The following is a 17,928-nucleotide window of genomic DNA, read 5'->3' on the forward strand; positions in this document are numbered from 1 at the left end:
ATTTTTTTTTTTTGGTTGAATTTAAATGACACCACTGACTGGCTCTAACTATAAGTAGGAATGTCCTGATAGCTGGTTTTGAAACGGAGCTAATCTGGACGTTTTGAAATTTGCAAACAGCTAAAGTCTTTTGAAAACCAGTGGAACAAAATAAAATGAGCAGTGTTTGAAGCAGAGGTAAATAATTTACATAACTGAGGATCAGAAATTTCTCTGAAGATATTTTTAACCCTAATTGGAAAAGTCACAGCTCTTGGCAATAACAGCTGTTAGACAGCTTTGAAGATTACTAGCAATAAATCCGATTTAAATGCTGTTACTTCATTAGGATTTCTAAAATTCATTCAATTTTTAATTTATCTACAGAGAAACATAGAAAAAAAAGCTGACAGAAATATCTCTGTTGAGACTTGACACAACAACAGCATTTGTTCTGGGTTAACAGTCATGTATGCAGTCTAGTGTATGGATGGAGACGTCAGACGTCATCGTTCCACTGATGGGCAGTGAGTTTAGTAAAAAACATTAGGGGTTTATAAGGTTTCCAATCAAATTTGAAGAAATAGATAAAGATAAATTAAAAACACATTACTTTCAGAGTAAAGGAGAGCAGTTTAATTATCAAACAGACATTGAACTTGGTCACTGTTTCTATTTTTATATGACATTCTTATGTCTTTATTTCACTATTGTCTTGTCCCTCCTCAGTAGTAGACACTTACTATTCCCAGCATCATCCTTCTTTCATCCATTTTTTAAACTCGTTGCATCAGTAATGCTGACAGAGATGACTCTCTTCACGCTGTCAGATTTCATTTTTCACACCTCCTCTCTTCTCCTTTTCAACTCTTCTTTTTTTCTTAAGTTACTCTAAGACTGAATTTGTTCTTCTCTACCCCCCCCCCCCCCATCCCCTAACCCACTCCCACACCCGGCCAACACTCACCGCCTTGTACTCCATCAGCTCCAACTGAAGTCGGGCAATTTCAGCACGAAGGGAATTGATCTGCTGGCTGGTCTTGTCCTGATTCACCACCACCTTGTTCTTGATGTTTCGGGCACGATTGGCGTACTTTAGTGTGTTCAGAGTTTCCATGAAGTCTCGATCTGAGGGGCTGACGCAGGCTATCATCATTGTACGGCTAAAGAGGGCAGAAAGAGAGCATTAGCTATCACCTGATGGTTCACAACCAAATAACAGACATGGATACAAGCATGTGTGAGTGCCTCTGTACCTGTTGCCTCCCAGTGAATCCTGCAGCAGACGAGTCAGTTTGGAATCCCTGTAGGGAACATGCCCAGCTTTCTTTGCCTGATCTCCCAGAGCACTGATCACATTCCCAAGGGCCAGCTGTGAGACACACATGGGTAAACACACACAAATTTAATCTTCTGTTTAAAAAAAAAAAAAACAAGTCTAAAACGTGTGGTGCAAGAATACAAATGTTGGAATCAGGCCGATACTTCGTTCAAATATTCCCACTTGAAAACATGTGCATATCCAGTTACGTGAAACTCTGTAACTTCACTACAACCAGCTGCTGACTGGACAGCCGTGTTCTCCTACTGCAGTTCAGTGCCTCATTACCTCCATCACTATTTGACTGCTAATAGGGTTACACAGTTTGAGTTACACTTTATTTACCTGTGTTTGTATACAGTTATATATACAGTATATATATATATATGTGTGTGTGTGTGTATATATATATATATATACATAGATATATAGACTTTCTGTTCAGCTAACAATTGAGAAAGTATCTTATTTTTATAAAGCTATGTATTCTTATCTTTATTTTTTATATTATTTGTATTTATTTTATCAGTTGTTTCATTGATATTTTACAGAGATTTCATTTTGTCTTGAGAAGGAAATTAAACTGGCTGTATATATTCTCTGCTTCGTCCCTGTTTGGGACAGTCCTACAGCGGAGTGTGAGACACACAGTTTCTCACCAGTCCACAGTTGATGGAGATCCCTTCACGGGCTCGCTCTCCTGTGGCTCCTGTACGTTTGAGTCTCTCAGAACCAGCCAGGTCCACAAAGTGAAACTTGGCCATCAGTGTTTCATACTCTGGCTGTGCAATGGGGCTGGAGACCTCACCGTTCACCTCCCCATTCTCCCCTCCTCCGTTCTGCTGTGGAAATGAGCACATGATACAGACCAGATTTAGAAAATGGTCTAAAATATAGTGTCTGTTTTATAATGCAGATTTTTTTTTTTAAAGTTGCTGATGCTAACTTAATTCTTTCACTCTCAGATCTTACCATCTGCTGGCAGACTCTCATTTGGCAGAGGTGGATGGTGAAGATGGCGTGTGAGCGGGAGCTCTGGGCATTCATCTGAGTGCTGGCTGTGGTGCGGGACAGAGCGCCCAGCTTCAGACACTGCAGCAGCTGCAGCAAAGACAAACGCACACTTTAAACTTGTGAAGCTTGTGGCTATCTAGACGTTCTACTTTTCAATTCTATGTCAATAAAACAGTTCTGTTTCTCTGTCGAACATTTAAATAAACAAACAAAACGTCAACAACATCATTGTCTCTGTCTGTCTTAGGCGTTAACATTTGTTCTTCCTGTTCACCTATGTGTCACTGCCTTGTCACTTATCTTCCTGCAGGTATTCATCCCAGCGACCTCCTGACCCCTTCACCTACTCCTTATTCCAAACTGTCACTTCCTCGTCTTAACAGTTTTTACCCATTTGATACGTGTGTGTGTGAAACAAGACTCACAGATTTGACCTCCAGTTCCCTGGAATATTTTGCTGGAACTCTAGTTTCTTATTTACGTTGTTGTATTGTAGCTCATTTTCCAAAAAAAAGAGATGCTCAAAATAGATCTGTCTATATTTATAGTGGAAGAAAAGCCTTCTTTGCTTCCATGGCGTGTACTGTAGACAAGTAATTTGAATATGGTATTGATCTGAGATATTAAAAGAAAAAGAAAAATCTAAAAATCACAGGAGCCTCATCAAATACATAGTAGATCGAGTCTCACGATCATATTCTATTACAGGCTGTGATTTGATGCTGACATTAAAATGTTATTGTTCTATTCAGCCAGTACTGTCAGGTGACCGAGAGGTACTTTAACAAACGAAAAAGAAAAGAAACATCTTAAGGCAACCAGCATTTAATTTTTTGAACACTCAGTGTCAACAGTTTCAGACTAAATGGTACAGTAACAGATGATGTAACAAACCACGTTTTCAAGGTCTGTTAATTAGATTAATTAGGAACTCTGTTATTTGTGAAAAGTGAAATGAAAAGCCACAGATGCGCACCTCTTCCTCTGAGTGAACGAGTCTGGATGTGACTCCAGTTGTGTAGATGCTCCCACTGGAGTCTTCATGGATCTTAATGTTGGATTTTCTGCTCCTACTGTCTGGATCTCTGGCTCCGTCAAACAAATCCAGGATCTCTTCATTGTACAACTGCATAAAAATCAGTAAAAAACATTAACACAAAAAGGAAAAGAGTTATTGATTGAATTTATAACATGAATAAACCCCAAGACAGCAAATTGAAATAAATCTGTTTACAATGTAATAGGATTTAAATGTTGTTGTCTTATTGTGATAAGCCGTTGGACAAACATCACTGCTGTCAGAAAGGTCACTCAATGACCCCCCCCAAAACTAATAAGGGCAAGAGACACAGAGGTCAAACCAAAGCTCAGCTGTTCCCACCTAATCCCCCCCATCCATCCATCCATCCATCCATCCATCCATCCAAACCGCTTCCTTACACAGCCATCTGTTTATCATTACCAGAGATAACCTTGTGACCAGACAGCCTCAAAAACACACCAACAACCAAGACGGACTATAAAGACAGGAAACAGGGCAGAAAAAAATATTACTGTGTTGAAGTAATCACATCATACCCACACGGTCATATATACACTCGCCCTCCCCCAACCCAAAACCCAAACATTTGCCTGACAGGAAGGAAATCATTACATCACGTCAAATTATTTCATTGGTCCTACACAATCCTCCCTCTGTCCCTCCACCTGCCCTCCCCCACTCTGATCTATCTCCCACCCAACAGTGATGAGGAATAATGTCAGAGGTAATGGCAAACATTAATCAGGTCCAACAAAGCGCGGGCAGACGTCCCTGCCATCTGTCATCAGGTTGTCACTTCCTGTTTGTTGAGGCGGGGGTTGATTCCCTCGTTCCTCCTGTTTTACTGCATCTGGACTGCACTAATATGAACCGAAATCCCACCATCTCGCCACAGAGATGCAAAAGAATATCAGAGGAGCACAAACAAGGTGTGTGTGTGTGTGTTGCAACCTGGATTTACAGGTGCTGTACATCCAACATTCACCCACCTCCAGGAACTGGGCGCTGACTTTAAACTCAGGTGCTTGAAATCCACCCTCCTGCGCCTCTGTCCTCCTCCTCTGGATTCCGTCAAACAGCTGGTGAACAGCCCGTGGGATGATGCCCTGCTCCTGCTGGCTGAGACTCATGTCAAAGCCTGTTCCCATGGTGTACGTCTTCCCAGAGCCAGTCTGAAAAACAATCCACCAACACAGGGAGCTTTGAACAGGTTTTAGTCAGCACTGACATTTATTGGTGCTGCCAAGAAGAAGCAGACGGCATGACTGTAGCTGACAGACAGCTTACGTCAGCGCTACATTATGTACTCATCTTGAATATAAAACTTGAATTTTACAATACCAGCAATATTAAATAAATGAATTCATTGAATCAATAATTCATATTGATAATAAAAAAACAGAATCTGTAAATTCTTATCAATTCCCATTCCTTGTTGCTGGAGTAAGTAACACTTGGCCTGATGTTACTGTCATACCTGACCATAGGCGAAGACAGTGGCATTATATCCCTCGAAGCAGCCTTCGATGAGCTTGTGGACACAGCTGTGGTAGATGCACTGCTGCTCTGAGTCTATGTCAAACATGAAGTCATAGGTGAAGGCCTTGTCTTTTCCCAGCAGCACTTGTGGCTCCCCAGGAGTGACCAGTGTGCACACATGACAGCCCTCAATTTTCTCCTTGGCCATCTGAGGACGAATCCTAGGAGGAGATGAAGAAGAAGGAAGAGCATGAGTCAAATCATCAGTCAGATAACATGTTTAAAATTTAAATTTGAAAAGGTGAGAAAAATTAACGTCATTCATTATAGGCTCAAAGACAAAACAGACATCAAGAGTGATGATTTACACAGTTTGAGAACGTCCAGAAAATTATTAAAGAGCTTTAAAATGAGAGACAGTTTTCAGACGATGTAAGAGACAGGACAGTGATGAACGTGAACCTGCTGTAGGTTCATCAGTCACTTATTACAGAAGATGTAAATCCTGCTGCTCAGCACTGAGTGTTCTGCCAGGCTTCTGCTTTTGATAGAGTTCAAGAGTTAATTGTTTTCAACCCGACATCCCATCTGTAAAGTAATCCCTGAGCAGATGAATCCAAAGGAGTAAAACAGCTTACAGTGTCTTTGAAAACATTGACAGAATGGGGACTAAGTATTTAAATGGAAGTTCATTTTGGGAGGTTTGCCAGAAGTGAGGCAGAATGCCTACAGGAAAATGACTGTTAATGCAGTTTGGGCTGGTAAATATGCTGTGTTCCCAAAACATTAGCAAATGCCTGGTGACCTGGCACAAAACCAACGCTGTGAAACAAACGGATTTTTTTCCATACACAATTTAACAAATCAAGGTTCAAGATTTTGAAGTCCAATGCTAAACAATGCTAAAGCGCCCAAGCATGTGGTTCCTCTGGGAATCTAACCCAGGACTCTCTGCTTCTGAGGCAGGCGTGCTAACCGCTACACTATGGAACCGACTTAAATATACAGTAAATAAATATTACAGTAACTTACTGTTAATGAACACTACAATATATAAAAAATGACTAACCAACTTAACCCTTTTTGTCACTGCTATGTGAAACTAGTGACATGACGTTTCAAATTTGAACCATATATTGGTCTCTCCAATAACACAATGTACATAAAGCAGATCTGTTGCACAGCCCAGCTGTTAATCTGAGGCTCTCCGTGGAACACAATGAACACAGACTAGAGGTAATCACTTTAAGCTGTAGAAAACCTCTGAGACAGCAGTATTGGCGCAGCAGCGCTCCCTCTCCACATGCTAACCCCCTGGGTAAGTCTTGAGAAAGCAAATTGAGACCACACAAGAAACTCCCGTCGGGATGCTACGACAAAGACGAGCACACAACGTGTGTGTGAAGCGACAGAAAATCCCCAAACGACCCCGGACTTGGCTTTGGGTCAGTGGGCACAACACAAAGACACACACATTTTCAAAACATCTACTGTACTATCTTCATCCCACACATGGGCCCTCTTTCTCATGCGTGAACCACACCCACCACCACAAACACATCAGTAACCCCGTCACCACACAACGCTGTGGTGCTTAAGAAACAGACCACCACAGACCATTCTGTCAGGCAGTAAAGGGGTTTCTCACCGCACAACGCTGTGGTGCTTAAGAAACAGACCACAGAGCTGACAACAGCCTTTTACATTCTGTCAGGCAGTAAAGGGGTTTCTAGGAAGGACTTAAAAATATTAGCCTTTTTTTTCTAGCCAAACAACCTTAGTGTTGTGCAGACGGATGAGTGTTTTTAATCAACGCCTGTGACCTTGACATTGATGTTAATACAGAAGGAGCCACAGTCACACCGAATGAGTGTTGTTTAAGCCAATTATTAACATAAACTGGATATGGACTAGGAGGAGTGTGTTGGCTGTGGACAATGGACCGTGTGTGTTTGTGTGTGTGTGTGTGTGCGTGTGTGTGTGTGCAACCACTCGAAAACAGACGCAGCTGCATCGTAAATGGGCGGGGGGTCATTCTTCTTGTCCTTTCTTTCAGTTTGCATTTGGTGTAAATCAGCCTTTAGAGTGCAATATTTATAGGTCAGGAGTGTCAAGTGTAACCACCTGAGAAAGAGAGAGAGAGAGTGAGAAAGAGAGAGAGGGAGAGAGACAGAAAGAAAGAAAGAAAGAAAGAAAGAAAGAAAGAAAGAAAGAAAGAAAGAAAGAAAGAAAGAAAGAAAGAAAGAAAGAAAGAAAGAAAGAAAGAAAGAAAGAAAGAAAGAAAGAAAGAAAGAAAGATCTCTGCCAAATGGAGAAGACTTTTATTCAGAGTACCCTCGTCCAGACCTCTGGCTTTCAAATGCTGTGTTTTGCAAATGTCACTCCTTCCTCCATTACGTTAATTAACTTTTCATCACCACTCTCATTAGGAGGAAGAACATCCAGGAAACATTTTATGAACTTTAGCTCACATTTCTCAGGAGCATAGCAGACAGGTGGACCCAATTAATGTGAGGACATTTTTTAAACAGACTGAGCTCTTCATCAACTTCCTGAAAAAAAAACCCAGTCCCTGTTTAACCCTAATGGTATGATGGCCTTCTGTACTGTATAGTCCACTCCACAGACCATTTTTAGACACTCATTTATTAGCCCCACTAATGACTTCCTGAACAGCCACATTTCTGCTGTTAGGAGTCAATTCATAATTAATGAAAGCATTTACATCTCAGCTCTGTCTACTTTAGGTTGTTAATTTTTGAAGCAATAACATTCTGACAGCATTGAATAACGCTGATTAGCTTAACTGAATCTGAATGGAAGGCTGTAACTCCAACTAAATATTCCAAAACAACATAATATGTAGCTCATAAACTAAAGAAATTACTTCTTTGTGTCTTTGGCTCCAAAAGGATAGACTGATGGATTGATAGACTGATGAATGTCATAAATCCTTAACCATAAGAATCAATACAGTTGATTTAATCAATAATGATCCATACAAGACAAAGGATGGAATTGATGTAGGCCATGTTACAATAAGGATGGGAGAAGACCCTAACTGTGAGATGATCGAGCTACTCATCTGACGACGCCACCAATCTTTGAAGGCTTAGATCCTCATTTATCTTCTAACACTTCATCATCTTCAGGGATAAAGTGGGAGCTGGGGTCAATCCCAGAAGCCATTGGGTAATGTGGCTACACACTGGACAGTTCACCGGACAGACGTCCCTACACTGGGCCAGCTTCAGACGTCTTCCTGCTTCAGAGCACAAAGAACTAACAACGCTTCCAACGTGTGGCCACTGCAGGCATAAGATGGAACTGCAAATTTCTGAAATGTGTTTTCTGACCTCCTTCAAACAGTGGAGACGCAACGCGACTAAAGAACTAACTAATAATATTATTATTACATTATTGCCACTAATACTTATGACTGTTTCACTCTCACTAGACCAAACTACCTGAAAAAACTGAAGACACTCGAAAGACTGGACAGTCTCAGTGTTGAACCAGAGCAGACAAACCAGTCTTCCACACACATACAGAGAAAATGCAAAGCAGAAATCGATCACTGAGCCACAGAGACAAGACAATAGACCAGCTATACATAATCAATACACACACACACACACACACACACACATTTAAACCACAGCTCAGCTGGGCGAAGACCCAGGCAGATGTTTTAACAAAAGCTCAGATCTATAACATTGATTGAAACAGCAAACATTGAACACACACACATACATCATTCATGCTAAGACGCAGACTCAGGCTGCACACGTGTGAACAGACATACACACACACAAACACACACACATTAAGGGCACACAAGTGGCAGCTATAAATAGCCTATAAACGTCTGTATGAAACAGATGACATACAGGCATCGCTGGGAAAAACACCGAGGCAGGTTGAGGATCTCATGCAGCAATTTAATGATGCTAATCTCTTCTCATCTACGCTCACTAATGGGAAAGTGGTTTAACCACCGTGGGGAATTACAACATACACACACACAAACACTACGTTAGAGTGAAAAGACCTGAAATGCTAGTATTCAGCCCTGCTCTATACCCTTCATATACTGTCATGTAGTAACACGTCTTCAGTCATTAAACAAAACACAGACAAACAAACATGGAAACTCAGAACACACCCTGTATGGAGGTATACAACGGAGAAATGAAATACGACTTGTCACAAACCAGTGTGGATAGAGGTAAATTATTTACATAACCGAAAATGGAAATGGAAGTGGAATGATTCTAGAAGATGGTGAAGGTGATTGTCACGGTGGGAAGCTGTAATACAGTAGCACTACAGTAGTATTACAGTAGTACTACAGTAGTACTACAGTAGTACTACAGTAGCACCACAGTAGCTAACGCCTGCTCCCCGTATAGGAAGTTTACAACGAGGTAAAACCCTTTCATCATGATGTTCTTGAGGTTAGTAGTCACACGGTGCCTGGTGCCAGACAGACCCCGGGAAGTCAGTCACTACTAATTATCTTCCCAAAACTGTAAGACCCTGAGTTTGGGCTGGTTTAGAATGTTTCTCGTCATTTCTCATGAATGATTTGAGGGAGTGAATAAAAGCCGACCTCGACTCCAACCTTAAAAACAGTTCAGTTTTTTTCTATAATCGTAGACGTAGACTTGGACACGTTACGCTTTCTAATGCCTGGGATTCAGTTTCGTCGCAGAGCTGGCACAACTGACTCAGTGGCCAGTTTCCCTGGGAACTGCACGTGCTGCACAGAGACTCCCAGTGTTCACTGACTGCATGTGCGCAGGGATACAGTAGGTCTGATTTACAACAGTATGAAAACATTATTTTCATGATAATGGCACAGAAACCAAACACTAGTTATCATGTTTTTCAACTCAAATCCAACATAGTCCAAAAACCATCCGGACCAAACACCAACTCTGTTACAGAGCAGTAATAAAATCAGGCCACTGTGGTCACTGCCAAGTGTAGCAAGTGCCAGTGTGTGTGTGTGCATGCTCTACCAGCCTTTAAAGAAATAGCCACTGATAGGCCAAGAGCTCATTTCCTTAATGTTAACACTTGTGTGAAAAACAGTGTGTGTGTGTGTGTGTGTGTGTATAAAGAGACGGAGTTAATCTGATTCTCTGAAGCTTCTTAGAGCTTTGCTGTGTCCTCTATGGCATGCAGCCAGTGTCAATGTGTTCCCTTTAACTTTGTACATTTATATGTGAACAACATCCAGCCTCATCAAATTTCTTCTCTCCGTGACGTCTGTTATCTCTTCAGCTCCATTATCACTGTGCAGGAAAACATCGTGGGCTTTTCTTTTGTCTCCGTACTCTTGTCTCCTGCAGGTTTTTGCCGACGCCCAGCCCTAATTTTTCTGCCAGTGAAAACAGACTGTATCAAGACAAAAGCTTGACTGACAGAAATAGCACAGGAGCTCTATTCTGTTTTCTATTTTTTAACAACAGAGGAGGATTTCACACTAAACTGGACTTTTGTTCACTGCCTTCATTTCCTCCCCTTTTTTCTTATCATATATTTGCTACCAACGATGGACCAAAAAGTACACACAGCTATTATTGGTGATGGAGATCATTCCATTGTGTGTGTCCTAACAACAGTTTAAAATGCAAACAAACAGTCACCTCTCTTCTCTTCACACAGCAGCTACACTGACTGTTGACAGAAAACTACCACAGTCCGTCTGCCATGACCCAAGGAAGGCTGTGCTGACGGATAAAAAAACAAAAGCTCCACAGGTGACGGAGCAGGGCTGTAACATTTCTCAGAGGGTTTATGGATACAGTCAAACCTGGTACTGTATACTTTTACCAGGCAGTTAAATAGGACCACTTTCCTGGTCCTGGTTTGAAAGCACAAAATATCACTGACTACACAACAGAAGGCCTGAATCCCACATATGATCAACTTGAAAACACAAATTGAATTGCTATTTTAAAACAACTAGAATGTACTTCATTGTTCTACTGTAAAGCAATGTGACATTTGAATTCTGTCTAAGAGTAACATCAGCGAAAAAGAAGAATCACTTTAGGCTTGTCCTGTCTTCAGGGGTAGTCCACACCTTTACATCAGATCCCCTTCCTGCCACAATGCCACCTGGGATTGACTAGGTGGCATTGACCGTGGAACCTGGTGGCAGGCGGGGGGACTACCACTGCATCGCTGTCGGCCATTTCAGGGAAAAATAAAAATAAATCAAATCAAATAAAAATGTTACAACGTCTCATCTGTTTGACTAATTCCTTGCCTTAGAGCAAGAAAATCACCAGTATGCTGGTTCAACCCCTGAACTATCTGTATGGAGTTATTGAACCATGTTTCACTGTGATCTCTGGTTTCCTTCCACAGGACAACACCGTGCAGGATTACGTTAACTAGTCTTTTAACCAATTGTAGGGAAGAACTTATTAATGCCTTATCTGCTTAAACTTCCTGGCTTTGATTATGTTTGTTTAACCTCAATAAAAAGGAAAGTTTTTGTAGGAACACAAAACAGACGCCTCACCACTGTTTACAGTAGCGCCACTGGGCTGTATAGGGATCAACAACATGTCACAGGTTTCACAGCTGCAGCTCATCTGTCACCAGGCTATGACCCATGCTGGTATAAATAAATCCTTTATATAAGCTGCTGATTGAGAAGGTGGTGAGTTTACACTGTCATTTCCAATTGTTTTCATCCCATTAATCTGTAACCACTAAGCAGAGAGATAAGCAGGGAAACCGTCACCACTCTCCAATTAATTTGTCTCACACAACCTTTTTCCTTTGTGTAAGTGTCACACAGACAACATTAACCTGCAGCGTCCGCATCAAATTATCACAAAGAAGACAAGCAGGGAGGAGGTAATAAACAAGTTTACACTGGTTTTTACCCTCCGTCCTTCAGTACCGGACATCAGCCTTAGGTAAGTGTTTTGTCGATTGCTACAGCTTCCATACAAACCTTGAGACAAAAGTTGTACCAGTGTGATACGTACACTACAGAGGTATTTAATTCTCTCTTAAATAACATTAGACATTAGACACATTTCAATGCTTCTTCTTAGGGCCCAGCCTGTCGGTGCATGTCAGAAGTATCCAAAGTGCTCGGGGATGCATCCACACTTTCAGTTCACAGGGTGTTGTCTCCACAAACACAAACCGCAGGCTTGATTTCTCACGAGCACTTTACCATAAAACAATAAACATTTAGAAAAGCCACACACTGGTATGCAGCCAAATGTAGATATAAAAAATGCATTCTTTAAAAACTACCAAAACCATAGTTAGATTCACTGGAACTGTATGATAGGTTAAAAGAAAATTAAAAACACAATCTAGGCTTTTAAGGTCACAAAGGTCACACGCTGTTTGGAAGGTAAAAAAAAACACCATTCAACCAACCATTAATGAATTATTTCAAAAAAATGCTCAAAGGCTTTAAACATAAACCTAGTGACTCATCAGTGTGCAAACCGAGAAAAGAAAACCTCATTCTCTTTCACTAAACCTAGAAACCACATTTAGCCTCATTTAGAATAAAGAATCAATAGTCACATTTAAACCAATTACAGCCTTGGTTGGGAATTCAATGCCATTTCAAACCATTTAGGGATTTACTCTCCAACCTTTAAGTAAATGGGACGATGATGCCGTCACAGTCCCGGAGCTTTATGAACCAAACAGAACGGTCTTTCTCTTTCAGACAGAGATTAAGTTCACATGAAATCAGCTCCACACAGATTACATAAGCAGGAGCACAGTGGACCCATCTGGGTCTGTTCCAGTCGTGAGAACGATCAGTACCTTAGTCATTAATGCCTAGTCACTGTCGGTGTTCGGATTAGGATTAAGGAAATACACGCAGTCATGTTTGTGAGTTTGTGTGTGTGTGTGGGTGGGTGTGTGATTACTGAACTCTTATCTTTGTTTTTGTAAGAAAGTCCAGGTAACTTGTTCCTTTGATAACAAGAACAAGTTAAGAGAAGAGTTGACAACTGGTGCTTCCAAATACTGCATTTACATTTACAACACAAATTCTTTACATGGTGCCATTTTTTTATTTAAAAATATCATTCTTTAAATATTTATTTTTGAAATATTAACAAACATCTTTACATCCAACCCTGACCTGGGTCTGGTTTATTTCATAAACCATTTATAAAACAACACAAAGTCCTTTGTTGTTACTGGTCATTATATCCATTTGTCACCGACTGTCTATTGTTCATCTGTTTCAAGTTTCAAAGGCCTTGAATTGAATTGTTTGGATTTACATGTGATTGCTTTTTTTATGTCACTGTGCAACCACAACAAAAATGTCACGGAGGAGCTGACAACTGGCTCAGAGAGCCTTTTGTCAGCTCCTCCATGTTTGTTCAACCTCTGAGAGGTCAAACAAATACAAAGGCCGGGAAAGAAAGAAAGAAAATTTAAAAAGGGAGGAAACACAAAGGATAGAAGATCATATGGCAATTCGTACAGATAGTTGTCTGTTCATCATAAAAGGCCTTGAGAAGTCGAGAAATCGGGTTTGGCCTATTTTTAGGTTAGCAGCTCTGGGCATATCAGTGGCTGAGAAATGAAATGAGAGATGCCCCGTGAGATACAACAGTAATGGATGGAAGGATGGTGGACCAACGCTTAGGAAGGTTGAATCTGAAACCTGGTATTTATCAAAAACCGCAGCAGAAAAGAAGAGAAGATGGAAAAAATGTGCCTTGGAAAATTCAAATCCCTATCAAAGTCAGCAGATTTTTTTTGTGTTTGATGCAGATGATCAACAGTAATATTTGCCTTTTTTCCATGTTATATCTGCAATAGTGACTAGTTGTTGTATATGATTATGTAACTTTAGTGAAAGAGTTCTGTGGGTATGCCCTTCTGGTCTTCACTGGTACTGCATCCAAAACGTAATTCCCATGTCTTGAAAAATAAAGCTCAAAGTGAACTTCTGTATTTACATGTTTCTATACTTTGGCACAACATAGTCATGACTACAAACAAAACATCCCAAAGCTAACTTTATGAAAAAACCTTGCAGTGGTACCACAGAAGGTACTACAGTAATACCTCTTTCTTGATGAAACAGGAGCACGGAGCAACTAAAAGGCACCATTTTTGATTGCTGAGCTACAGCACTCATTTCTGTCCTGCTGTCCATTTAATCAGCTCGCCCATTGATTTCCTGTATCAGCTGTCTGCACTGATTCAGCACATAAAACCGTCAGCTGCTGCTTTACCTCTCTCTGATTGATCTTCTTCATCTTTCCGTCTCTCCGTCCGTCCAATGTAGCATCCATCGCTATCCATCTACAGTAGGACACCTTTCCCATAATGTCTATATCTAGTAATCAGTTAAGTGTTTGTGCTTGGCAGTTCACAACAACAGATGCTCTTCTGTAATGGACTACTGAGGAAGGACATTCCCCACTCAATATGTCCCTGACTTTCGTCTCAAAGTCCTCCACATGGGTGAGACATCGCAGCATCACACCAGACTGTCACCCAAGGACACTCTCAAATCTAGTGTAGATTCCTGAGGTTACTTACTGGTCAGTACTGGTACTTTGTGACCTATTAGATTCCTACACAGTTAACAGTCACCACTGCTACTACTACAATTTAAAAGAAAAACTGACAAGAAATAAAACTGATTATCGTAATCGTCATCATATTTAATGTTGAGTCATAGACAAGAGACATGCAATGAGGAAATGACACTGTCTAAGAAATTGAAGAAATTGACAGTTCCAAATATATTTTCTGATATTTGTGTAGCATACTACACAGTACGCTATTTCACAAAAAAAAGACATTTTACCCCCTTGTGTATTTATGTCCTATGTGTACGGTCATGATTTTTTTAAAGTACTTGTCATTCTTGGCTGCGGCACCGACTATGACTATGTCTCAGCACTTCCACCCTTTCTACACTACAAAACAAAAGAGAGTCAATAAGGGAAGCAGTGTGAGGAAGGTTAGTGGCCCAGGTGGTGAGTGAACTAATGCCATTCAATTAGAGTGAAGCTGAGTCAGTGAGGCTTCAAGTAAAAGGAGGGGGGACTCTCTGACTGAGGGATAAGTAGCACAAAGGCCATTCTGCATAGTAAACAAACGGTCATTAGCACGTGTAGACACAAGTGGAGCAGAAATGACAGCTGGTCTCTCAGGTGGGGGCAGCCTGACTCAAAAACGTCTGTCATTCACATTTGGTGTCTACGTTGTCACGTGGCTCATCTCCAAGTGAACTGTGCAAGAATCAGCCTCATTTGTGACAAGCAGCTGGTCGATTAAAGAATGAGTTCAACAGCAAAAATGGATTTCCCTGTTTAAAGGAAGTAGTTTAATCTCAAGAGATACATTTAATGTTTGAGTAAGTCTTTAAAAAAGGATGTAATTATTTTTCTTTTCTGACAATGCACATAGTATGGTGATTTCACATCCCCTTGGCAGCTGCTAATATGTTTCAAAAGTAACTATCTTTCTTGTGTGTCTCTTTATGCGGCCCTGTGATGGACAGGTGACAGGAAATGGATAGATTTTGTTTTGGTTGTCGATAAGAAAAGCCACATTCATGACCACCAGACAAAGCATAAAAGAGAATAAATGAAACTCAGAATCTAATAACAGAATCACTGGGAGACTTAATGATCTGAAATATCACATTTTAATGATGACAATAGGTATCTCGAGACAGCAGAGTGGAAAATAGAGCAGGCTCCTGATTAAAAACCAGCTGTGAAACATGCCATAAAAACTGCATTAATTTCCCCCCAGGCTTTTGAAAAACAACAACAAAAACAACTCGTGCAAGTCTTTGATGTATGAGGTCGGTGATTATGTAAAAAAATTTCATTGGTAAGAAAACATAGATATAGCCACAACAAAGAAAGAAAAATGCACTTTCTGCAAAAAAAATGTATATAAAATTAGTGGCTTTATTAGGAAACTGACTTCTTGTCACCACTGTCAGACCACGGACCTCCATCACTCACTTTCACATGAGCATCATTTCATTTTTACACTGGCAAAATCAGCGTGGAGCATTAATGGAGCCGATTCTGGGTCAATCCCCACTTCCTCCTCCTTATCATTCACTCCTTCCTCCTCCATCTACTCTGTCTGCTTCACCCCGGGGGGGGAGGGGGAGACATGTGGAAGAATCAAATGAGTTGCTTTGCCTTCATTTTTTACGAGTGCAAAATGCTTTGTCAAGGTCACAGAGGTTCCAGCCAAATTCTGCTCCGTCCCAATTAGCATGAACAGCAGAGAGGAGAGACCGTGGGGCATTTCAACAACATTTTTTAAGGATATTAAATTTCCTTAGAACCATGACCGGGCCACCCCAGGCCCAGTTTACTGCCCACATTCGCCCGTGTGTGTGTGAAAAAGATTTACTATGACAGTGGACCACAACGCCCACGAATGAGTTCATTAAAAGAGAAACAGGTCAAAGAATCAGCCCCATTTTATGGGGTGGAGCATGTGTTTCTGACTGAAATGAACAAGAGTTTAGTCCCCAGACAATTAAAGGCACATGTGAATATGACCTGTGTGGCTTGAACAGGAAGTGTTAATGTGGAAAAATGTTTGGCATATGACTAAATTTTAATGGAATATTAAATAAATAAAAACTATTTCCACCTCTACGATGCAAAAAGCTATTGCATGGGGTGCAACAAGGTAAATAAATGTAAATTTTAATATTTTCTTTATTTTATTCTGTTTGGTTTTTTTAATGAGGCCAGCACTATGTAGGAAAAACAGTAGAGTAGATTAAATTGGAGATTTGATGCAGTAGCTGTGAACTTATAGACCTCTCATCTAATGATTTTTCAGATTATTTACTGTTAAAAAAATTAAATACCAAATGCAGCAATTTCACCAACAAAGTAAATGTATGTATATAACATTTGAGCTTTTCAGGAATAAGGTCAAAAGCAAACACACACACAGGCAGACACACAGCTGCCAAATTAAGTCACTGCGTTGTTCACTTTGTGCTGTAACACACAGCGTACAACATCTACTGCTGAGCTGCAGACTGCTGCCATGACTTTGCTGCTCATCTGCCTGTCTCCCTGGAGGCCTGCTGGGCAATTACACCAGTCCGGCTTCTCCCTCTTTCAGACAGCATTAGGTATAAGTGCTAAATGCAGACAGCACCAGCGTCTGTCCGTCTGTAGATAAGTGCCTTCAGCCAGTGTGCCTAAGGTATTTGAACACTTGGGTATATTTTATATCAATCTTGTACTACCTTCACAATGCAAGGAAGGATACCTCCCATTTTATGGGTTGGATTAATGGGTTGGATTAATCTCGTAAAAATGTGACCAAGGAAAATACTTTGAAAGTGCTTTGACACCCAGTGTTTTTTATGTCAAAAGTTCAACAGCTCAGTGCCAGTGTAAGATTTTATTCTGTTCTTCTAACCTTGTATATTTTAAAAAACAACAACAACAAGGCTAGTGGAAGACATTAAGAAACATTTAAACATATGCCGTGAATTTTCTATTGACAATACACAGACTAATATAGAGCGTAATTTAACACCTTGTAAAACCATAATATTAGTTTTATTTCTGTGAAACAAGTTCTAGTGTCAATATGGATGAATGCGGACAAACTGCGTGACCGCGTGTCTGAGAAAATGCAGATATTTGCAGATTGCAATAAGGACAAAAGGCCTGCAGCTCTGTTTACCCTTTGTCCTGCTTTGTCTTTTTTTCCTCTTTTCTTGTTATTAGTTATACTGAATTACAGGAAGTGTCACATTGTCTAAAAGAAGCAGAGTGACTTTATCAAAGTGAGACGACAATACAAATCTCTCCAGTCTTTCTTTAGCTCCTTCCTCTATGAAAAGAAATACAGCATAAACTCTTCATCCTCAGTTTGCCTCAAATGTCTATGCTTAGCGCATCTACAGTATGTGTGTGTGTATGTGTGTGTGTATGTGTGTGTGTATGTGTGTGTGTGCACACATGCAAACTCAGCACAAGGCACAAAGACCTGTAGACATCAGATTCATTCACAGTGTGTTCTCTGTCTCTGCTCAGCCAAAGAGGTGAAGTGTTCA

The 17,928-nt window shown here is 40.6% G+C and overlaps 1 protein-coding gene and 1 non-coding gene across 7 annotated transcripts in view; both read right to left on the reverse strand.

The window, feature by feature from the left end:
• kif21b (kinesin family member 21B) overlaps nt 1-17,928 on the reverse strand; it is a 54,307-nt gene that overhangs the window by 28,146 nt on the left and 8,233 nt on the right. For 4 of the 6 annotated variants that reach the window (XM_008320273.3, XM_008320275.3, XM_008320276.3 and 1 more), the window contains exons 2-8: nt 4,834-5,056; nt 4,346-4,528; nt 3,291-3,440; nt 2,273-2,401; nt 1,960-2,142; nt 1,236-1,351; nt 947-1,142 (exon numbers count right to left, since the gene is read on the reverse strand). In XM_008320273.3, the coding sequence (XP_008318495.1) occupies nt 947-1,142; nt 1,236-1,351; nt 1,960-2,142; nt 2,273-2,401; nt 3,291-3,440; nt 4,346-4,528; nt 4,834-5,056 (1,180 nt within the window). The remainder of the gene's footprint in view (nt 1-946; nt 1,143-1,235; nt 1,352-1,959; nt 2,143-2,272; nt 2,402-3,290; nt 3,441-4,345; nt 4,529-4,833; nt 5,057-17,928) is intronic. The other 2 variants (XM_017036798.2, XM_017036799.2) reach the window with 1 other exon arrangement.
• Nucleotides 5,756-5,828, reverse strand: trnal-cag (transfer RNA leucine (anticodon CAG)). Its single transcript has one exon. It is a non-coding gene; the product is annotated as a tRNA-Leu (tRNA).

The sequence above is a fragment of the Cynoglossus semilaevis genome, chromosome 11 (assembly GCF_000523025.1).
Source record: "Cynoglossus semilaevis isolate Cse_v1.0 chromosome 11, Cse_v1.0, whole genome shotgun sequence".
Classification (NCBI taxonomy): domain Eukaryota; kingdom Metazoa; phylum Chordata; class Actinopteri; order Pleuronectiformes; family Cynoglossidae; genus Cynoglossus; species Cynoglossus semilaevis.